Raw genomic sequence first — 23,392 nt, 5'->3', positions numbered from 1 at the left:
ACATCAAAGCACTGAATTCAACTTTGTTGCTGTTTTCTTCATAGCTTTAACATTTGTCTCTAGATGGATAGTCTTTTAATACATGTCCTAGCCATTCGACTCTATTTTCTGGGCCTGCCTTTTTTCCAATGATAATTAGTTGCAACTAGAGATGAGCGGAATGATTCGTGGGTCTACAGTCCAGTGTCCATGTCAGTGGTACCTGACAGACTGGAGGCCCGTGAATTTCTTACCTTCCAATGTCCCTGATGCGGTATTTGATTTCAGGGCTGGTGTGAAGTCATCAGTGTGTCACATCGTGACTAATCAAAAGCTGCACTGTGGATGCCAGAAGGTAGGCTATTCGCGGGCCTCCCGTTTAGTTGTTAGGTATCATTGACGTGTATGCTGGGCCGTAGTCCAATTTCGCTCATCTCTAGTTGCAATGTCCAGTATTCTAATCCAAGTTGAAAGGCTCAGTATTGACTTGGGCCTGACACAGATTTTACTTAATATGATGTTATTCTGGGACCACCAAATATCTACAGGACTGAATGTTCCTGTGGAAGCAGTTTCTTTGCTTCCATGGTATATTACAGTCCACATACTGTAGTTCTGTGAGGAGTAGTGTCAGTTCTCTGAAGCATAGAAGTCCGCTTGTCTGATCATGCCTCTGTGGTGTTCTGCTTTCCTGGCTATCATTGTTGCTGTGTTCTCAATCACAGCTCAGTAACTTGTGTCTAGTGCTGTCCACCATTCACACAATAGGTGTAATTTAACCCTTTCTATGCGAAGGACATGGCTCATCTGTCCTTGCAGGGAGGCAACTCTGTAGCCAACGATCTGAGATGCAACTAATGGCTTCTTCTCAGTTTGGATTGTGATCATAGTGACCCACACTATATAAAAGAAGCTTGCTGTGTATAGTGATCCCAATAAACCCTGTGTCCAGAGAAGAGAAAAAAAAAAAAAAACAGAATGCTATCTTAAGGCCCTCTTCAGACGTCCTGATTTTACTAGTACTGGAAAACCAGTATCTGTTATCAGTGTTGGGTGTCTGTGTTGATATTTAGGTGTTAGGATATCTATCTTTGCACATCTTTGAGATAAATAGGTGTCGTGTGTGTGTGTGTGTGTGTGTCTGTCTGTCTTACGGTGGATGGATTAAGCAAATAAATTAAAAAAATAAACTGTTTCCCCATTTTTGATAACCAGCAAAGGTGAAGCAGACCGCTGTGAGTTGATATCTATCAGGCTGGGATGGTCCATGGTTATTGAGACCTTCCCAGACTAAAAATACCAGCCCGCAGTCACCTCAGAAGTGGCACATCACATTAATGTGCTAATTCCGGTGTGGTGGCAGTCAAGGTAATGGGTGCTTGATGTCAGCTGTGAATTGTCAAACACAGCTGGCATCAAGCTGTAGTGTTTGTAAAACCCCCCCCCCCCCCCATTACTAACCCAGTAATTAAAAAAACGCTCACACTACTTTAAAAAAAAAACTCTCCCACACTTTCACTGATTAACCAATTTCTAAAAAAAAAAAAAAAACCTATGCAGGTCCGATGGAAGTCCACAAATAAAAACCCGATAAACATAAAAATATAGAAATAAACACAAATTGGTGAACAAGATACAGTAAGAAAAAAAATAACTCGTACTCAAGTCCAATGTAGTCCAACACTTACCACGACATTCCCCGAATCCGGCTCACACTGTGCTCAGCGAGACCCGGGGACTGTGAATAACGCTAACTTTGCTGCGGTTTAGCCGCCGGGTCTCGCTGAGCGCTGCGTGAGCTGAATTCGAGGAACTGTGTGGGAAGCTCTGGACTATGTTGGACCTGTGTGGGAACTTTTTTTTTTGTAATTTAGTGAATGAGGGACAGTGTATTGTTTCTCTCTGTATTTTAGATTTCCATTTGTAGACTATGTTGGATTTCCTGGACTACATCAGACATGTGTTGGGGAGTGTTTATTTTAATAATAAAAAATAAATAAAAAAATTTTGATTACTGGGTTAGTAATGGGGGTGGGTAATGGACACCTCTCCATAGCTAACCCCAGGGCTTGTCAGCTGTTTAGTTTTTTTGACAAATAACAGCTCACATCAATCCCATGTGCCATGGTGTCGTGGCAATCTGGAAGAGCGACGAAGGTGAAGCACCAGAATTGGTGCATCCAATGTGATGCGCCACTTCTGGGGCAGCCGTGGGCTGGTATTTTTAGGCTGGGAAGGGTCCAATAACATATAAAAATGAAGGGGAGGACTTAAATGAAAAGTGAAGTAAGTTAATCCATGTACAGTGAGCTACACACTCAAGGCACAAATATCTCGTGGATATCTATATCTTTGACACCTAAACATCTGTAATTTCTATTCCAGTACATGTTGCATGGAATGCATATGGCTGTTATAAATCATCTGTGTGTGGTATGTATTGTCAACCATGCTGCTGGGGAAAAAAAGCGGATGCACGGTCTGTGTGAAAACAGGGGTATGTGTGCCGCCCCATAGATTATAATGGGTGTATGTGTGAAAAATTACATCACATGTACCAGAAGCATGCATGTGTGAAAGGGGCCTTAGGGTATGTGCACATCTTGGCTTTTTTTTTTTTTTTATCTCCATGGATTTGGTGCTGTACCAGCAAAGTGAGTGATATTTCTGGAATGTTGCTTATTTTGTCTTTGCAAATTTAGATCTGCTGCCCCTCCGCCCTACAGCCACACTATAAGATATATCTGGACTATAACATGCACCCCCACTTTCCTACAAAATTTTGGAGGAAAAAATGCGTCTTAAAGTCTGAAAAATACAGTATAAATTTCCAAACATTTATAGTTGATTTTTATCAGTGTCTGGAAGGACCAATACTCAAATAAAAATACTATTTATTTAAAAACAAATAAGTCAGTAGCTGATTGTCATTGTTTCACAAAAGATGTAATAAAAAGCAATCAAAAAAATCATACACCCCAAAGTGGTACCAATAAAACGTATAACTAGTCCTTTATAAAGCAAGGTCTCCAACAGCTCACATCATGAAAATAAAATGGTTGAGTTTTTCTACAAATTATTTTTCTTGTGCAAGTAAAATGTAAATACAACATAAATTTGGTATCTCGTAACACATTGACCCACAGAATAAAGTTAATATATCACTTATACCACACAGTCAACATCGAAAAAATTAACCAACCCTAACTGGGATAAAAGTGTTAACCATCACTTTGTCATCTGCCACGGAATTATGTGAAGACATGGACTAAACATAATCAATATACCCCTTGGTAAATGTCTTGAGTGCTATAGTTTCCAAAAATTATAACTTCTGGGAATGGTAGCTTTTAATTGGAACTAATAGCTCAGTGTCCCTGCAAGTGCAACATGAAACTATTCTAGCAGAATTGGTACTATGTTGGCACTCCTTACTTTCTGAGCTGGGACATGCACTCAAGCAGTAGTATCCCACAACATGTAGGCCCCAATTCATAAAGACTGGCGTCTCGTACTCCAGTCTTGATGAAGTTTGTGCAGAAATACGATGACCTGAAATAATTTAAGCGGTGCATACAACTTACTGATTTTGGCGCAACTCATGAGTGGCATGCGCTTCACCAAAACTGTTACTCCAGTCCTTTACTGGAGAACACCACCTCTATTGATGAATTTGAAAAGTGGGCGTAGCCAGGCCCCATCCAGCTCTGCCCCTTTTGGAGGAACTGTCCGAAATTACTGGGTATATGCTAAAAGTTGCAATTTTTTTTTGTAATTCATTGTTGTGCAAAAATTTTGCTGCTTTTCAAAAGTATTGTATGCCATTAATACTTTGAATTGAACTCATAGGGGATTTCCATACTCTGAAAAAAATTCAAGATTTTTTTTCCTAAATGTTTGGGGCTAAAATAACATTTTATTGAAAAGAATTAAAAATTTTTTCGTTACATTTTGCATTAGTTTATGTGAAGCAACTTTAGGATTAACAAACTTACGAAACACTATTTTTAATACTATTAGGGTGCAGTTTTTTGATATACGGTGTATGTGTGGGGTGGGGTGGGAGGGAGGTTAATACATAGGCTGTCAAAAACACTTCACCCCCTCCCAAGAATGGAATAATAAGATATTAAAAAGTCATAATGTTAATAACCAAAACAATAGCTCATGCAACTATATCAACGTGGAAATAAGAAAGTTATACTGTATCTCTTGGAAGGTGAGGAAAAATCAAAAACAAATATAAAGTCGCTCACTTAAACCTGGAGATGCCCTGACTTGGAGTTTGTGTATGCTTTCGAGATTCTCTAAATACAGAACATCACGATGTAGATTCTCTGATTAACATGTCCAGCATTAGGTTTCTGAAAATTCTTTGGAAAATTGCTGCTAAACTTTCATGATCACAACATAATGTAAAAATACAGAAAATACAAGATGTAAGACATTTTTTTCTGTTAGTTCAACATTCCTAACAAGCTGAGAAGATTTTCTGTCCGCACAATGGCTGCTGATGGCGGATCATGTGACCAGACCAGTCATTAGCTTACTCCAATTGAAAAGCAGCTTTCCCATACAAGGTGTTATACCATACTGCAGCAGTCATATGACAGAAATAAAGGGGCCATACATAATAATGTGACATGATTGATGGGAAACAAAGCATCAAGATGGATAGTATGGCACCAGTCCGGAACGTAAGTATATGTCTTTTTAGCACTGTTGTCTAGCAATATTAAGTCACTTTACTGAGTGGTAAAATGTTGCCCATGCCGTAGGGTTGTATGCAGTCTTTAAAATCTGGAAGAGAAAAAGCCTATTCCTGCTACGTGAAATGCCAAAGAAAAGCAGTTTAAGTGACAGAAATTCCTTGGGAGTCTTGCCACTAAGCTTGAGTGTGTTAGCCAAGCATTTGCTGCCATATTTGAAAAAGGTTGGAGATGCTGGGGATTGAACCCAGGACCTCATACATGCGAAGCATGCGCTCTACCACTGAGCTACATCCCCAAAAGTCTGTGAGCAGAGTAGAGTAGAGCAGAGCGCACACAAGTACTGATTTGACACAGCGACTTCAGAAACAAAATAATGCTAAGAAAAAGTGGGCGACATTTGGAAGTATATTGCTTGCACATGAATAAAAGCCATGGAGATGCCAGGGATTGAACCCAGAGCCTCACACATGGAAAGCGTGCATTCTACCACTGAGCTACCTCCCCAATTTAAGATCCAGTGTAGGTTTCCTGGACTTCATTCCTCAGCGCACAGACCAAAGGAGCCGAAGTGTGGAGTAAATTATAGAGCAATAGTAATCAGTGTAGATGTGAATCCAGCTCTGGGTTACGGTAAAAGACTTGTGATTAAGCTCAGCACAATGTTTCCGTGGGTCTTTCTGCCTGTTTTCTCACATTGCTCCTCACTCTTCCTCCTCCTTCCCATCGCCAGAAAGTATAGGAGGCTTTGTAAAGGAACACCACGGTGTGTTGGTGGAATGTTTTCTTTTCGATCACAATGAAATTGAGCTTTTTTTTCACAGTGGATGGTGAATCCAGAAGGCAGGGGTAGAGAAAACATTAGCTGTTAAGTGGAGAAAAAGCCAATTTCTTTGATAATATATATTACAAAGTTATTTATATTCGCCTGTACTATTGATGTAAGCAAAGTTGGTTGAAAGTACAGTTCCCATTTATGTCACTTTACTGAGTGGTAAAGTGTTGTCCATGCCGTAGGGTTGTATGCAGTCTTTAAAATCTGGAAGGGAAAAAGCCTATTCCTGCTACGTGAAATGCCAAAGAAAAGCGGTTTAAGTGACACAAATTCCTTGGGAGTCTTGCCACTAAGCTTGAGTGTGTTAGCCAACCATTTGCTGCCATATTTGAAAAAGGTTGAAGATGCTGGGGATTGAACGCAGGACTTCATACATGCGAAGCATGCTCTCTACTGTTGAGGGAGGGCAGTAATGACCCTTCACGGTTGACCAAGTGAGTGTTAAATTATTATGTTACAAGGTTGATTACAATCCAATAGAAAACCAGACGGGGGCAAAGCTCTGTATTGGGGGATTTAAGAATCTCTATCCCCTTTTATTTCTACTTAGCATTTTATATTGTTTTGAGTTTATTAATATCCAATCATCCTCAGCCATACTACAAGCTTGAACCAATGTTAGTACAATTATTACGGAAATACACATATGGTCATATTATTGTTAGTTCTCTACATGGTGGAAAGTTACAAGGTCGTACATACCGGCTCAGACTAGCTAGATAACAGGAGCAAGGTGTCTCATAGAATGTTCCTGAGAGAAAAGGTTAGTGTCGGAAAGTTGCGTGTGAATCAAGAAGAAAGAAGGAAAGAATGTAGGTTATGCAAAGAGTATAATAGCATGATTTTGAAGCAAGCAGACAAAATGGAGTTGCCATAGCATGAATATCAATATGTCTTTTACATTTCCCCCCTAAAAAATATGTTATTATCAACAATAGAGATGCTATCCCAGGGTCATGGTTTGAGCCTGAGGGACATTAGTCTTCACTCAATTAGTGCCCTTGTTACCAATTGAGGCTGTCGCGGCATGTCCATCCCCCCTTGTCCGTTGATATAATCATAAAGCTCTGATATTCACACGTGAGGTTGGTCGGGGTAATCGGGTAAAGGTCATCATTCCCTTGTCATCCAGGTCCTCAATGCTTGTCACATCTGGGAGGTCCGTGTACAGTAGCACTGGATGTCGGTTAACAGCGTCCTCCTTGCTCTCTGATGACTGGCAGGTTTTCCTCATGCAAATTGGTATACAATAAAAGACTAGTTTTAGTAAAACATATATTAACAAGATGCAAGCAGCAATATGCAACACTCCTTGTAATATTCCAGCAATCCATCCACCAATCCCTTTAAACGAATTAGCAGGATTTAAAAAGGAAAATGTATCAGACCACCAACTGTCTTTGGTCAATTCATTATGTTTATTATATTCTTCCCTGAGTTTCCTAATGTCTTCCATTTTAGTCTTTAACCGTATGGTAGAGTCGGGGTCAATATAGTGACAACAGGCTGGGCCTATAACTTGACACATCCCTCCTTGAGCTGCTGTCAAATAGTCCAGCACTAAAGTATGTTGATTAGCTACTATAATAAGTTGATTCTGCACCGCAACAGTAGTATTAATTACTTCCAATATACTCCAAATCTGGTCATCTAAGTAATCAGTGACTTCCACCAATTTGTCCCACATTTGTGTAACCATAGGGTAGAGGAAGACAGTACTGGCTATCTTATTGGGTATACTCATTTGTACTAAATGAGGTCTTCCTGATGGGCATGGGGTATTGTCCTTAGCACGTTTATAGATGGTATGAAGAGGGATGGCTCTCATATCTACTTTACTATGGGGAATAAGATAAGTGGCTGGAGTTAGCCGGGCCAACGTACAAGTCCCCCCTACTCTGACTGGGAGCCATTTGTATGCATTATTCCCACAAACCCAATATGTGGCTGATGACAGATGCCATAAAGCAGAGTGCTGTAATACTAATTTATGTACCAAATCGATAAAAACTGTGTTATTTGATAACATACACCATGAAGGCATTTGTCCCAGGGGGCTACAATATCCAACATCCGGATTGCCACATGTTGGATCACTAGACTTAAATTCAGAAAATTCATTGCAAGGGATGTTACCGGATATTTTATAACATGTGTCATTGGTACCTTTTATAAACAGATTTGCATGTACCCATGAGTGATTATGAATGTATCTTTCCAACAATGACGGTTTAAAAGCATCTGCCGTACTAGAGGTAGCATTAAAACTGATTTGTAGACCTTCAGTTGGTATGAAGCCTAAATTAGTCAAGGAAGACTTGTTTTTGGGCACCCACTTGTTTCCGTTAAGGGCAAGAAATTGCAGGTGTTTACTAGTGGCAGTAAGATCTCCTTGCCACCAGGGGAGATCCACCCACCCAACTACTGGTATACCTACAGTGGTGTTCCATAATCTACTAAACTTAGTAGCGTTATTAGCAAGGGCGTCGCTACAATTAGGCCAGTTTAGTAATTCTTCCAGAGTGACTGGGACTGCCAGAAAAGACATACTAGCGGCTGAAACTGGTGAGTGAGTACATATCCAACAGTCACTGATCTGGTTGTTCTCTAATTGACTCAATTCTTGTACTAAAATCTGGTGGTGAGTAATGAACTTGTTATTAAAAGGGTCAGTACTCTGTTGTAGACTATTCCAGGTATTGACTAATCTAACCATGCATATTATCATAAAACATCTCAGGATGGTTGACGTTTGCAGTGTGAAACATGGATCCATGCTGACTTCCCTTCAAATTTTACTGCTGTTGGGGTCGTCAGGAGCACTTGGTATGGTCCGTCATACAATGGTTCTAGTCCGTGTTTCCAAACATGCTTGTTCACATACACGTAATCTCCGGGTTTGAGGGTATGACAACTTTCTGCATCAGCTGGATCTGGAGTAGAAGATGATACTAACGCATGGGTGTTAGTTAAGGCTTTGGCAAGCTGAATCACATACTGCACAACATGATCTGTTTCTTCTGATAATTGTTGCGGGGTAAATCTAGCTATAGCTGGTTGTGACCCAAATAGTATCTCCTAGGGTGACAGTTTGTGTTTCCCTATGGGGGTGGTGCGTATGTGATATAGTGCAATGAGAAGGAGCTCAGGCCACTGGGCCGTAGTCTCCTGCATCATTTTGGTCAATTGCCTTTTCAGTGTGGCATTTAATCTCTCCACCTTGCCACTTGACTGTGGATGGTAAGGAGTATGTAACGCCACTGTTGATCCGATCATGGTAAGTATTTCTTGATATACGCATGAGGAAAAGGCTGGTCCTTGATCACTTTCGATGACTTCTGGGACTCCATACTGGCAAACAACTTCAGAGACTAGCTTCTTGGCGGTAGTCTTGGCAGTCATGTTTGGAACGGCGAATGCTTCTGGCCAGCTGGAAAACATATCCACTACCACTAAGCAGTATTCATATCGTCCTGCTTTAGGGAGAGTGATATGATCAACTTGCAATCGTTGGAACGGATACTCTGGTTTAGCAAGGTGTTTTGTCGGTATGACGCGCCCCTGGGCCTTCTGTGTCGTGCGGCATCGCGTGCACGGGGGCTTACCCGGAGCCGGATCAGATGGGGGTAGTAGTCTCGTGGCGGTGACCCGGTCCGTGCCCAGGGAGTCAAACTAAGTGGCGAGTCTATTAGCAGTAGATGTTGGATGACTACGCCACCCGTTGAATGCAGCTTTGGAGCTGCCGCTGCAGGGCAGACCGCTGAGGCCGGTGGAAGGATGGTGCAGCGGGGATGGTATAACCCCCAACGGGAGGGGTATGGCCTCAGGGCAGCCGACGTGGATGATGGGGGTAGCAGGAACCACTCAGAGACGATGCGTGTAGTTCAGGGTCTTTACTGGTGACAAAGATAGACCCTCCCGGAGTACTTGCTAGCGATCGGGGCCTGGTCAGTCCTTGAGCAGATGGGATCTCCCCTGGCCAGGCGGAGTTGTAGGCCTTCCCAGCTAACTGTACTCTTCTGGCTACCTTGCTAGAGGCGGGTAAAAGTAGCCCACGTCCCTGAGTGTACCGTGTGGTGCTCACCCGTATGGCCGGTGACTCGGGGCCTTCTAATGGCTTCCGCTCCACGATGGCGGTGCTGGTCCCACGCGTGTGACCGTGCCTTCGGGTTTCTGGGCCAGAGGACCTGCAATCCCCTGCCGGTCGGTTTCTGCTGCTGGGTAAGGATTAGTCCCCACAGCCTCGGACTCCGGGTCCGGTGATAACTTCTCAGTCAGGGCGAGCTCTGCAGCTGCCAGCCCCTGACTCCTTGTAGCACTGCTCCCACAGAGCTCCTGTTGTTTCTTCCTATGCTGCTTCTCTTCTCTACTCTTGTTCTCTCTCTCTCTCAACCCTGCCTCAGCCCCAGGTTTTTATAGGGGAAGTTCTTCCCCTCCCAGGACTGGGCAGGAGGTGTGGCATGCATAAGATCCCTGACCAAGAGACCTCCCACCTGCTCTCAGACATAATATTGCTATTATTGTGGAGACCAGACCCCTGGGGTGCCACATTCCCCCCTAGTGAAATTTAGTACTCCTGGACTAAACATATTTTACAAAAACATAACAGGGTATAACAACAACAATAAAATACAATAAGGAAACACATAAAGATGGTCACGGTGTGTCCGCAACCGGGTGCAGTCTTTGAAGAAAACAAAGGTGTCCATTTCACCAAAACAGGGAGACGTAACCAGGTAGGGGTCTGTCCTGCCCCGAGTCCTTAACAGTCTTTCAGTCCGTCCTGGGTTACGCTCCAACTATACACAAAGGATTCCCGGTAAATCCACCAAAGACTCCTGTAAATAACTAGAAACACAAAATTATACACAAGCAACAATAACAGATAAACATTAATAAAATAACTTAAACACTTAGATCCTCCACCGTACGGGCAGCTGGCCTCTAGTGACCCTAGTGGACCTACGAAGCTGGTTGACTGGTCCTGAGCTACAGGGTATAGGAGCTGTCAAGGGTAAACTGGGCAGCCGTCTACGGACCCTTTGGCTCACTAGGGGTATGGCAGGCTCACTATAAGCAGAGGGTTGATCCTCCTGGTCTGCTTGTGTGGAGTCTTCTGCCTCCTGGACCGGCTGTTCTTCCAGCTCTACCGGTTGCTCTGTAAGTACTTGGGATTCTGGTTGGAGGAACGTGAGGACGGGTACCACAACTGCACCATTGACTTGAGTCCAGGACCGAGGAAAGTCTCCGAGCACAGTACTAACCATATCTTTCCCTTCCTCTACGGGTCGAGGGTCTTCTTGTTCCTCTTCAGGGTTCCGTAGCTGTTCGGGACACTTCTTCAGGTGATCCCGGGATACAATGGTTGTGGTTTCCCCTCCGTCTTTGCTGATGGTACAGACCTTCGGGTTGTCGTGGCTTGAGGGCAGTACGGTGTACGGGTCCTTCTCCCACTGGTCGTCCAACTTATGGAGCCGTCTTTTCCTCTTCAAGACCTGCTCTCCGGGCACCAGGGGAACAGTGGGAGCATACTGGTTGTAAGTTTTCTCTTGTCTTTCCCTAGCTTGACAGAGACTACGCTCCACGCTCTCCTGTACTTTCCGGTACTGCTGCTGCCTCTCTGTGTCCCAGTCTGCTTCTGGTGAAGTGTCCTCGGGTGTCAGGACTCCCATCTCCAGGTCAACAGGTAGCTTACCAGGTCTTGCCCTCATCAGGTAAGCCGGGGTACAGTTAGTGGAACCTACCGGGATGTGGTTGTATAGGTCCACTAGGTCGGGCAACCTCTCGGGCCACAGACTGCGTTCTTCCAGGGGCAATGTTTTTAGAAGATCTATCACCACCTGGTTCATTTTCTCACAAAGTCCATTAGTTTGCGGATGATAGGGTGTCGTCCTTATCTTCCGGCAGCCATACAGAGTGCAGAATTCTTGGAAGACCTCCGCTTCAAAGGCAGGTCCCTGATCCGTCAACACTTGGTCCGGGTACCCGTGTGGACGGCAGAAATGCTGCTGGAAGGCTCTAGCTGCTGTTCGAGCTGTTAAGTCCTTGACGGGGACGACAACCAAGAACCGGGAGTAGTGATCCACGATGGTTAGTGCGTAGACGTAGCCACTTCTGCTTGGGGTCAGTTTTACATGATCCAAGGCTACCAGTTCCAACGGCTGCCGGGTGACGATGGACTGCAGGGGAGTCTTCTGGCTGGCACGGTCCTTCCTTCTTAGGTTGCACGGGCCACAGTCTCTGCACCACCTCTCGATGGTTCCTCTCATGCCCACCCAATGGAACCGCCCGCGCAGCAGGAACTCCAGCTTCTTCCATCCGAAGTGCCCAGCTCCGTCGTGGTATGCCTCCATCACCATAGCTGCGTCTCTTCTTGGCACCACTACTTGCCAGATTAAATCATGCGTCCGGGAGTTAACCATTCTGCGGCACAACTTCCCCTTATAAAGGAACAGTCGACTCTTCTCAGCCCACAGTTGCTTGGCTTCCTCCGGAGCGTCTGGGTCAAGGCGTGCATCTGGCCGAGTCAGCATCTCCTTTACCAGTCGGACGGCAGGGTCACTGTCTTGCGTCTCCGCCCAGTTGTAATGAGGTAAAGGGTTGAACGTAGCGGATTTACTCCTTACACGGTGGGAATACTGGATAGTCCCATGACGGTGGAATGCGGGGAGTTCAACTTCTTCCAGTCCCTCTGAGTCTTCCCCTACGTCCGGTAGATTTGGCATCCTGGACAGGGCGTCCGCATTGGTATTGGAGCGTCCTGCCCGGTATTTGATTGTAAACTCATAGTTTGACAAACGGGCCATCCATCTCTGCTCTAGGGCACCGAGTCTTGCTGTGTCCAGGTGTGTCAACGGGTTGTTATCCGTGTACACGGTGAACCGGGAAGAAGCGAGGTAGTGCTTAAAGCGTTCGGTGACTGCCCACACCACTGCCAGGAACTCTAGCTTAAATGAGCTGTAATTTTCAGGGTTTCTTTCGGTGGGTCGCAGTTTTCGGCTGGCGAAAGCAATTACCCGTTCTTTCCCCTGCTGAATCTGGGACAGTACGGCTCCTAGCCTGATGTTACTGGCGTCGGTGTAGAGGATAAAGGGCTGGCTATAATCAGGGTATGCCAGGATTTCATCCCCCGTGAGGGCCATCTTCAGCTGGCGGAAGGACTCTTCTTCCAGCTTCTCCCATCTGAAGGGTGGCTTCTGGTTCTTGGCCTTCCTGGACTGGCCTATCAGGAGGTCCTGCATAGGAGCTGCCTTTCTGGTGAAACCGGGAATAAACCTTCGGTAGTAGCCTACCAACCCGAGGAACTGCCTCACTTCCTTTACGCTGGAGGGGCTTGGCCATTCCTTAATTGCGGTGATCTTATCAGGGTCGGGAGCCACTCCGTCAGCACTCACCACGTGTCCCAGGTACTGCACCTTTGGCTTCAGGAGGTGACACTTAGAGGGTTTCACCTTCAGGCCATAACTTGCCAGGGCTTCGAACACTTCCGCCAGGTGTTTCAGGTGGTCCTCATAAGTCTTGGAATATACGATGACATCGTCCAGGTACAGCAGGACCGTCTCGAAGTTTCTGTGTCCCAGACAGCACTCCATTAATCGTTGGAAGGTCCCTGGTGCATTGCAGAGTCCGAACGGCATACAAGTAAACTCGCTAAGTCCCATCGGGGTGGTGAATGCGGTCTTCTCCCGGTCCGCCTCTGCTACAGGAACCTGCCAGTACCCGCTAGTGAGATCCAAGGTAGAGAAGAAGTTAGCAGATTTTAAAGCAGCCAAAGACTCCGCTATCCTTGGTAAGGGGTACGCGTCCTTGTGTGTGATTCGGTTGATTTTCCGGTAATCTACACACATTCTCATGGTGTTGTCTTTCTTTTTGACTAAGACTAGTGGGGCTGCCCAGGGGCTACAGCTATCCTTGATTACCCCAGCCTCCTTCATGTCTCTAAGCATCCCCTTGGCGTGTTGGTAGTGCGCAGGGGGTACGGGTCGATACCTCTCTTTTATGGGAGGATGGTCTCCCGTGGGGATGTGGTGTTCCACCCCCTTGACTCGCCCGAAGTCTAACGGGTGTTTACTAAACACTCTCTCGTACTCTTGAACCACCCGATAGACTCCCTGTTTCTGATGGGAGGGAGTGGAGTCAGTACCCAAATGTAGTTGCTGACACCAATCCTCCATTATTTTCTTAGAGCCGTTACCTTCCTCCGGGTGAGATGGAGGCAAGGGTTCCACAGACTGTATAGAATTTTGGTTGATGGTGTATAATTTGGCTAGCGTGGCATACCGGGGTAGGTACACTTCCCTCTTCCCGATATTTATTATGCGAACGGGCACCCTCCCATGGCGTACATCAACCACCCCCCGGGCTGTCAAAATGGTGGGCCTACTGTCTGAATAGGCTGGTTCTACCATTGCTTGGTAATCTCTACCTCTCAGACCAATAGCTGCCCGACACCAAATCATCATTTCACTTTTCGGGGGCATGGCAATAGGGAAAGGGTCACACATTCTTACGCTACCAATCTCACCGCCGGAGAGTTCCACCTGTTGCCGTCGCATCAGTGCCCGGATCTCTTTCTGGGGCACTCGCTGCTGGCCGGAGCTGGCGTTCTTGGCAACCTGCTGTAAAATGAAAATCACCTCTGCAAGACAATTTTCAATCACATTAGTTCCTAGCGTTATCTTTGGGTGACTCTCGTGCTTGTCAATGTCTACAATGATCAGTCCCTGTGCTGCCAGTTCGACTCTACCGACTTTAATGGTCATCTCTTTGAATCCGATCTGTGGCACGGGTTGACCATTGCTGGCGATAATACTCAAGTCGTCGTCAGGGTAGCGGGTTATATCCGAGTCATTCCAGTACTGCTTGAAGAGCACGTACGGGATGGTGGTGACCTGTGACCCGGTGTCAAGTAGGGCACTCATAGGAATGCCATCCAGTACCACAGGCAAGACTGGACGTCCTCCCACATATTTGTCACGCCAGTTCGATGGGCCTGGTGATCTTATTCCTGGGGGTTGGCCCTCTACCCCAGGTTGTGCCAGTTTAAAGGACAGTACCTTGCCATATGTCCGGGTTGATTGCAGCGGCGGCAGATGGGTTGTCCGTCCTCGTTGTACCGGTCGCTGGGTCTTCCTCTGGCCGGTGGGGTCCTCCTTGGTCGACGCCACGGGATGTCCTCCGGTCCGGATGCCAGCTGGATCTTCCCTGGAGCAGAAACCTGTAACGACTGCACAGTTCGGGTTAGCGCAGCAACGCTTTTAGCTAGCTCTTGGACCTGATGGTGCAGGTCTGGAGCCGGGCCATTGTTCAAAGCCTGCGCATCAGCTCCCACAGGCCCTGCCGACAAGGGCGCCGCCTCCTGGTGGTAAGCGGTAGTAGGGCGCCTGTGGGTCACAACGCCACCCGGTGCCGGTTCTCGGAGCACCCGGATGGCTCTGTCCTTGAACTGTGCAAAGTCCAGATGAGGATCCTGTAAGGCCATTGCCCGCAACTGGGTTCGGTGGGCATTGCAATATAGTCCCTCTATAAATTGTTCGGTCAACAGCCTGTCCTCGTTTCCCACGCTGTCGGGGTCGGTCTGCTTAATATCTCTCAGGGCCTCTTGTAGGTTTAGTGCATAGTCCCTTATACTCTCATGTGCTCGCTGCTTGCACCCATAGAATTTAAGCTTAATCTCGGCTGAGGTGCGGGTATCAAAGGTGTCCCTCAGCCGGGTTAGTATCCCTGCGACAGTCCTCCTCCCAGGTGGCCAGGACTTTACCTCCCTTTGGGCTGCCCCGGTTAGTTGGGCCACCAGGATGCTCACTTTTTGCTCTTCTGTGAGGGGGTACACCTGGAAGAGGCTATCCAGCTTTTCTCTAAAGTCATTCAGGGTATGTGACTCCCCTGAGTATTGGGGTAGCCAGGCTGCTCCCGGGATATAGGGCATGGTGAAAGGCATGACTGCAGCAGCGCTGGCGCTGGCGGGGGTTGAGGCAGTGAAGCTCTCCTCCGTATCAGACATCTTCCTCCCCCCCAGTGGACCGTGGCCTACCTTGCGATGATCCTCTTCCGTAGGCCGCGGCTCCGCAGTGGATCGTCAGGGTCGAGGACCTTCCGTCGCGCTCCTGTGACGTCGGCGTCTGCTGGGCTCCTTCCAGGACCTTACGCAACGTCCGGACGTGAGGCGGGTCTTCAGTTCTCGCGCGCCTTCGGAGTCCACGCCCCTCTTCTTCCCGCGCGGCGTCTTCAAGATGGCGTCCAACGGCGGGAAAACTCCACAGATGGCGGGAAGAAGGCAGAAGATGGCGCCGGATGGCGGGAAAACTTTGCGGATGGCGGGAAGAAGGCAAAAGATGGCGCCGGATGGCGGGAAACTTCACCACTGGTAAGTTTGAACAGTCTTTTTCAGGCACGCAGTACCCGGTGGTTGCGGGCACGAAATCCTGCCGACTACGCCAAAAGTTGACGCGCCCCTGGGCCTTCTGTGTCGTGCGGCATCGCGTGCACGGGGGCTTACCCGGAGCCGGATCAGATGGGGGTAGTAGTCTCGTGGCGGTGACCCGGTCCGTGCCCAGGGAGTCAAACTAAGTGGCGAGTCTATTAGCAGTAGATGTTGGATGACTACGCCACCCGTTGAATGCAGCTTTGGAGTTGCCGCTGCAGGGCAGACCGCTGAGGCCGGTGGAAGGATGGTGCAGCGGGGATGGTATAACCCCCAAGGGGAGGGGTATGGCCTCAGGGCAGCCGACGTGGATGATGGGGGTAGCAGGAACCACTCAGAGACGATGCGTGTAGTTCAGGGTCTTTACTGGTGACAAAGATAGACCCTCCCGGAGTACTTGCTAGCGATCGGGGCCTGGTCAGTCCTTGAGCAGATGGGATCTCCCCTGGCCAGGCGGAGTTGTAGGCCTTCCCATCTAACTGTACTCTTCTGGCTACCTTGCTAGAGGCGGGTAAAAGTAGCCCACGTCCCTGAGTGTACCGTGTGGTGCTCACCCGTATGACCGGTGACTCGGGGCCTTCTAATGGCTTCCGCTCCACGATGGCGGTGCTGGTCCCACGCGTGTGACCGTGCCTTCGGGTTTCTGGGCCAGAGGACCTCCAATCCCCTGCCGGTCGGTTTCTGCTGCTGGGTAAGGATTAGTCCCCACAGCCTCGGACTCCGGGTCCGGTGATAACTTCTCAGTCAGGGCGAGCTTTGCAGCTGCCAGCCCCTGACTCCTTGTAGCACTGCTCCCACAGAGCTCCTGTTGTTTCTTCCTATGCTGCTTCTCTTCTCTACTCTTGTTCTCTCTCTCTCTCAACCCTGCCTCAGCCCCAGGTTTTTATAGGGGAAGTTCTTCCCCTCCCAGGACTGGGCAGGAGGTGTGGCATGCATAAGATCCCTGACCAAGAGACCTCCCACCTGCTCTCAGACATAATATTGCTATTATTGTGGAGACCAGACCCCTGGGGTGCCACAGGTACATTCTGTAATCTGCCTGGGTTGCAGGTTTGGCTTATTGTGCAACCTTTGTTCTGCGCGCTCAACACGGTGGAAATTCCTGGGGCCCAATAAAGTTTCTGTACCAGTAGCAAAGCTTGATTCTTCCCTCGATGCACCGATCCATGGGCCCAGGCTGCAACGGCAGGATATAGGAGTCGAGGTAAACAATACAGTTGTTCCTTTTTCTTTAACCCATCAATCAATTTAGCACCCGCCTCCTTCCATGACTGGCGTTCCTCTTTAGAGACTTTCTGCTGTGTGGAGCGTAGTTTTGTGATTGGAGGGACTGGTTGATGCTCTTCTGCAGGTTGATCCTGGGTTGGCACAGAATTTAGCTGTTTGGTCTGTTGCCGCGTAACAGCCATGGACATGGATGCCAGAAGAAGAGCTGCTCGCTTAGCATGGAGATCTGCAAGTGCATTACCTCTTGCTTCAGGGGCATCTTGTCGGGTATGAGCTTTCACCTTTACAACAGCCAACTGTCTTGGTAGCTGTACCGCTTCCATCAATTGTCTGACGCTTTCAGCATTTTTCACAGGAGAACCTGCAGTTGTGACAAAGCCTCTCCTTGCCCAGATCTCCCCAAAAGTCATATACAATCCCGAAGGCGTATCTCGAGTCAGTAAATATATTCACACGTTTTCCTTCGGCCTGTTGACAAGTAGCAATTAGAGCTTTGAGCTCTGCTTCCTGTGCTGACATGCTGGGAGGTAAGGCTGCAGCCTCTACCAATGTATCTTCAGTTGTGACAGCATATCCAGGTGTCAACATATTTGGATCCATCCGTATATAATGTAAGTTCTGGATCATCCAAGGGTACTTCCCCCGCTAAAACAAGTGGAGTTGACTCCGCAGTAATTTGTTCCAGACAATCATGCGGTGGAGCCTCTTTCCCCTCTCCATCAGGTGCTGGTAGCAGGGTGGCCGGGTTGATGATGGTGCACCGATGTAATTTCACATTTTCTGGCAAAATCAACGAACACTGCAGCCGCAGGTGTCTCTGTGTGGACAGATGTTTAGGTTGCTGTAAAGCCAAAACAGCCGCAATATTGTGTGGAGCATAAATGTGAGTCTCATGTCCAAGGATGATGTCCGCCGTCTTCTCAAGTAACTGCTGTGTGGCGTGAACCGCTCGTAGACAGCTGGGGGAGGCCCTGGCTACCTGGTCCAGATGCGCTGAGTAATAACCGACTGGGCGCTGCTTTGTACAGTGTCTCTGTGTGAGTACCCCAGCTGCATGTCCTCCCGTCTCAGAGACATACAAATGGAAAGGTTGAGCATAGTCCGGATTTCCAAGGGCAGGGGCTGTCATTATCCTTGATTTTAGTTGCTCAAAGGCTTGTTGCAGCTGTTCTTGGTGGTCCTTGTTGTTTACATCAACCAAAGTGTCTTCTTTTAATGCATCATATAGGGGTTGCATCAGACGTGAGGCGTCTGGGATCCATTGTCTGCAGTATGTGCATAGTCCAAGGAACCGTTGCAGCTCTATGGGATCTTTTGGGAATGGTAGCAGGTAGATGGCCGTATTTCTCTCTTCTGTGAGATGTCTGGCACCCTGAGTAAGGCAGTGGCCTAAGAAAACCACTTGACTGAGGCAAAACTGAAGTTTCGAGGCTGAGACTCGACAATTCAGTTTTGCTAGATGCTTGAGGAGGCTAACACTGGCCCTGATGGACATTTGCTCCGTGGGGGCACACAAGAGAAGATCATCCACGTATTGTAATAGTACTACCTCAGAGTTGTCCAGCTGCCACGGCAGCAGACAGCTAGACATGTTCTTTGCAAACTGATTAGGGCTATTCTGTGCTCCCTGCGGCATCACCGTCCAAGTCAATTGCCTGCCCTGATATGCAAATGCAAACAGAAACTGACAGTCTTTGTGTAGTGGAATGCTAAAAAAGGCGTTTGCTAAATCAATTACTGTAAACCAGGCTGCTGTAGGTGGTATTTGTGATAGAAGTGTATGTGGGTTAGGCACCACAGGAGTTTCCAAGACTGTCGTTGCATTTACTGCCCTCAAATCCTGCACCAATCGATAAGCGGACGGCTGCCCCGGTTGGGACTTTTTCTTTACGGGGAACAACGGCGTATTGCACGGGGAGACACAGGGGATTAGTGCCCCTTTCTCTAACAAGGTCTGGATTTGCTGGTGTAGACTGTTATGCACACGCCCGGGCTGAGTGGCGTGTGCGTGTGATTGTAGTGATTCCACTGGACCGTGCCGGAGAGTGAATGCCTGGAGGGGCTTAACTAGGTATTCACCCGATCCGACCAGGGTCGCACGACGGCATACGACGCCAGTGCACCAAGGAGGAACCGAGCAGAGGGACCAGGTGCTACTCCAGGACAGACCCCAGACACGGCTGTTGACCCACACAGGGGAATACAGGAACAGACTGGTAGGCTGGCACACAGACTGGTGGGTATAGGCAGGCACGACTGGTATGCAGGCAGGCGGGTATGCAGGCAGGGGGGTACAGGCAAGCACAGCTAGAGTGCAGACAGGGAGGCACTAGCAGGTAGGAACACAGGCGGGATGGGACCCAGTACACACTGGGACTCAGGAACAATACAGGCAGAGGGGTACAGGCAAGCACAGCTAGAGTGCAGACAGGGAGGCACTAGCAGGTAGGGACACTGGCGGGATAGGACCCAGCACACACTGGGACTCAGGAACAGAACCACAGATGTGGCGGACAAACACAGCAGAGTGAGGCCGCCCAGAGAGGTGAGCGAGAACAGGGCAGGACAAGGCCACCTGGAGCGGTGAGCAAGAGTAGAGCAGGACAAGGCCGCCAGGAGCGGTGAACAAAGGATCAGAGCTGAGCGAGACTGCTGGAGCAGTGACCAAGAGTAAAGCAGGACGAGGCCGCCTGGAGCGGTGAGCAAGAGTGGAGCGAGACTGCCGGAGCAGCGAGCAAAAGGGTCAGAGCGGAGCAAGGCTGCCGGAGCAGCGAGCAAAGGAGTCAGAGCAGGCTAGAACCGCCGGAGCGGTAAGCAAAGGAGTCAGAGCAGACTAGAACCGCCGGAGCGGTGAGCAAAGGAGTCAGAGCAGGCTAGAACCGCCGGAGCGGTGAGCAAAGGAGTCAGAGCAAGCTAGAACCGCCGGAGCAGTGAGCAAAGGAGTCAGAGCAGGCAAGGCTGAGTAGGGGGGACAGGGTTCTGTTCACACGGAACAGACAGGAAGGGAAAGGCAGAGCCAGACACCCACAGGGTACTTGCAGTGAAGTAGCGAGTGGACCACAAACTCACAAACGGGAGTACAGAGACAACAGGCAGGAGTTAGGTACGAGTTCAGACTCTGCAGAAAAAGGAAAGGAACGGACATAGAGAAAAGACAGATGAAAGATAGGAGAGAGTACAGACTGGAACTGAGTGTACGGAGGAGACCAACACAGGAGCAGGACACAGGAGCGGGTCTGGGAATACGGCCCCCAGAGAGGCGGGACAAACAGGCAAGGAGCGTGTTCAGACAGGACAGACAAGATACAGGAGCAGGTCTGGGTAATCGGCCCCCAGAGAGGCAGGACGAACAGGCAAGGAGCGTGTTCAGACAGGACAGACAAGATACAGGAACGGATCTAGGTAATCGGCCCCTAGAAGGCGGGAGGAACAGGCTAGGAGCGTGTTCAGACAGGCCTGGAAATATAGCCTCCAGGAAAGGCAGCAGGCAAGAGTACACAGACAGGACTCAGTTCAGACACGGGAACTGATACCGCAAGGCAGGAGACAAAGACAGGACTCAGCTCAGACACGGGAACTGATACCGCAAGGCAGGAGACATAGACAGGACTCAGTTCAGGCACGGGAACTGATACCGCAAGGCAGGAGACATAGACAGGACTCAGTTCAGACACGGGAACTGATACCGCAAGACAGGAGACAAAGAACGGGACCTGGCACCTTCAGAGTGGAAGCACACACTGAATGAAACACTATGCTCAGGCAGGGATAAATGGGAGCAGCTGAGCTATATACCAGGTGACAGACAGCAATAGGCTGAGGACGCACAAGGGGTGTGACCCACAGCAGGTACAAAAAGCAGGAAGTGATCGGGCGCCGCCTTTAAGCAGCAGAAACAGACACAAACAGACAGCATGGAGGGAAGCCAGAGAGACATTCTGGACTGGAGATCAAGTGCGCGCTCTTGCACAGTGGGAGATGGACCACCATGCAAGGACGCCGCCAGGTATGTTACAGTACCCCCCCCTTACGCCCCCTCTTCTTCAGGCCTGCCAGAATCTTCCCCAGGGAATTCGAGGACCAGTCGTTCACTTCAAGGAGATCACTTCCACTGTCCACAGGAAAAACTGATCTCATCTGGTTAGCTAGGATGCTACCTCCTATCCAGCCATCCTCAGCAACAGACGAAACGGGTGGAGTACCAGGAACAGCACACAAGGAAGTCTCTCTCCACATATTTTCAGGTGGCACCCCAGAGGGTACAGGAGACAACTGGAAGTCCTTCACCGGGTTGGAGGGGGACAGAGACTTGGGGGTAATCTCTGCTTCGAGGTACATCTTGTCAAGCTCACAGGAAGAAATAGACGGGTTATCAGGTACATAATGAGGAAAAGTCACTGTCTCTTTGTTATCTGGTGGTACCCCGGAGGATTCAGGAAACAACTGGAGGTCCTCCGCCGGGTCAGAAGAGTGCAGAGGCTCAGAGAAAACATCTGCTTCAGAGTACACTAGGTCGGACTCACTGGACGAAGCAGGCGAGGTATCGGGTACCGAGTATAGGAAAGTCTCTGTCCATTCACCACCAGGTGGCACCCCGAAGGGTTCTGGAGACAACTGGCGGTCCTCCGCCTGGTCATAAGGGTGTAGAGACTCACGGGTAACCTCTGCTTCAGAGTACACTAGGTCGGACTCACTGGACGAAGCAAGCGAGGTATCAGATCTAGGATATAGGAAAGTCTCTGTCCATTCACCACCAGGTGGCACCCAGAAGGGTTCTGGAGACAACTGGAGGTCCTCCGCCTGGTCGGAGGGGTGTAGAGACTCGGGAGTAACCTCTGCTTCGGAGTACACTAGGTTGGACTCACTGGACGAAGCGAGCGAGGTATCAGGTACAGAGTATAGGAGAGTCTCTGTCCTTTCGCTACCAGGTAGCACCCCGAAGGGTTCAGGAGACAACTGGAGGTCCTCCGCCTGGTCGGAGGGGTGTAGAGACTCGGGGGTAACTACCACTTTGGGGTACCCATTGTCAGGCTCACAGGACGAAGCGGACAAAGTATCGAGTACCGGGTGTAGAGAAGTCTCTCTCCATTTGTCATCGAGTGGTATCCCGGAGGATTCAGGAGGCAACAGGGGGTCCTCCACCAGGTAGTAGAGGTGCACAGACTCTGAGGTAACCACAGCTTTGGAGCATCCTTGGACATGCACACCGGTTAAAGTGGGTGAAGCATCTGATGCCGGGGGCAGGAAGTTCTCCTGTGTGGAGTCTGGATGGGCAGAAGTCTCTTCGGGCAGGAGAACTGGTGCACTACCCACGCACATTACCCGTTGGGGCTTCTCCGGGATACAGGGAGATGAAGCTTCAGTAGGGACTTCAAGGTTGGGGTCAGGAGGTCTCAGGGAGGACAGACCCTGGCGTGACGGCTTGCCTCTACGTCTAGCACGTCTGGACTGCCTCTTGAGGTTGGGAGAAGTATTCCGGAAAGCGTAGTCACCCTGTGAGGATTCTGGGTGGGCAGTAGTCTCATTGGGCTGGAGGACTATTGCGCTACCCACACACATTACCCGTCGGGGCTGCTCCGGGATATTGGGAAGTGAAGCTTCAGCAGGGGCTTCAGGGTTAGGGTCCTCGAAGACCATACGAAAGGCCACCAGGAAGGCCTGCAGGTCAAGGACGACAGGATCCCATGCTTCCCATAGGGGGGTGACCCATTTCAAGGCATCACCCGCTAGGTAGTCAATCATAAAGGCCACTTTAGCCCAATCGGAAGGAAAATAGAGAGGGTAGGCCTTAAAGTGTAGCATGCATTGCTCCACAAATGCACGACACTGTCTTGGATCCCCATAGTAACGTGGCGGATCCGCAGGAACGAGAGCTGATAGATCCATCTGGACGGTGCGTAATTCGCCTGGAACTCAGCTAAGGAAAAATTTTTTTATTTATTTATTTTAATGCATGTATTCGCTGGAAAACTTCTCAGAGAGCGAAGGCCGTGGGGCTCAACGGGAACCATGGCCTGAGCATGCTGTTATGCACACGCCCGGGCTGAGCGGCGTGTGCGTGTGATTGTAGTGATTCCACTGGACCGTGCCGGAGAGTGAATGCCTGGAGGGGCTTAACTAGGTATTCACCCGATCCGACCAGGGTCGCACGACGGCATACGACGCCAGTGCACCAAGGAGGAACCGAGCAGAGGGACCAGGTGCTACTCCAGGACAGAC

General features: G+C 49.0%; 1 protein-coding gene and 1 non-coding gene across 2 annotated transcripts; both read right to left on the bottom strand.

Annotated features, from left to right (window-relative positions):
- Nucleotides 1–4,286: 4,286 nt before the first annotated feature.
- LOC141157419 (uncharacterized) lies at nucleotides 4,287–8,299 on the bottom strand. Its single transcript, XM_073644707.1, has 2 exons — nucleotides 6,782–8,299; nucleotides 4,287–4,373 (listed from the first exon to the last, which is right to left on the bottom strand). The coding sequence occupies exons 1-2, from the start codon at nucleotides 8,297–8,299 to the stop codon at nucleotides 4,287–4,289; spliced, it is 1,605 nt and encodes a 534-aa protein (XP_073500808.1).
- TRNAA-CGC (transfer RNA alanine (anticodon CGC)) lies at nucleotides 4,915–4,986 on the bottom strand. The gene has a single exon. It is a non-coding gene; the product is annotated as a tRNA-Ala (tRNA).
- Nucleotides 8,300–23,392: the final 15,093 nt, after the last annotated feature.

Source organism: Phyllobates terribilis, unplaced genomic scaffold (assembly GCF_046119375.1).
Source record: "Phyllobates terribilis strain yellow unplaced genomic scaffold, ASM4611937v1 Scaffold_1__5_contigs__length_1240528914, whole genome shotgun sequence".
In the NCBI taxonomy this organism is placed as follows: domain Eukaryota; kingdom Metazoa; phylum Chordata; class Amphibia; order Anura; family Dendrobatidae; genus Phyllobates; species Phyllobates terribilis.
This window is presented reverse-complemented; position numbering and strand designations above follow the sequence as displayed.

Excerpts from the sequence above, each read along its gene's own strand:
- LOC141157419 (XM_073644707.1), bottom strand. The coding sequence starts at position 8,299 with ATGGATCCATGTTTCACACTGCAAACGTCAACCATCCTGAGATGTTTT. Across the intron at positions 4,374-6,781 it reads TATATGTTTTACTAAAACTA|TTTAGCAGCAATTTTCCAAA; the intron begins GTCTTTTATTGT and ends TGATCATGAAAG.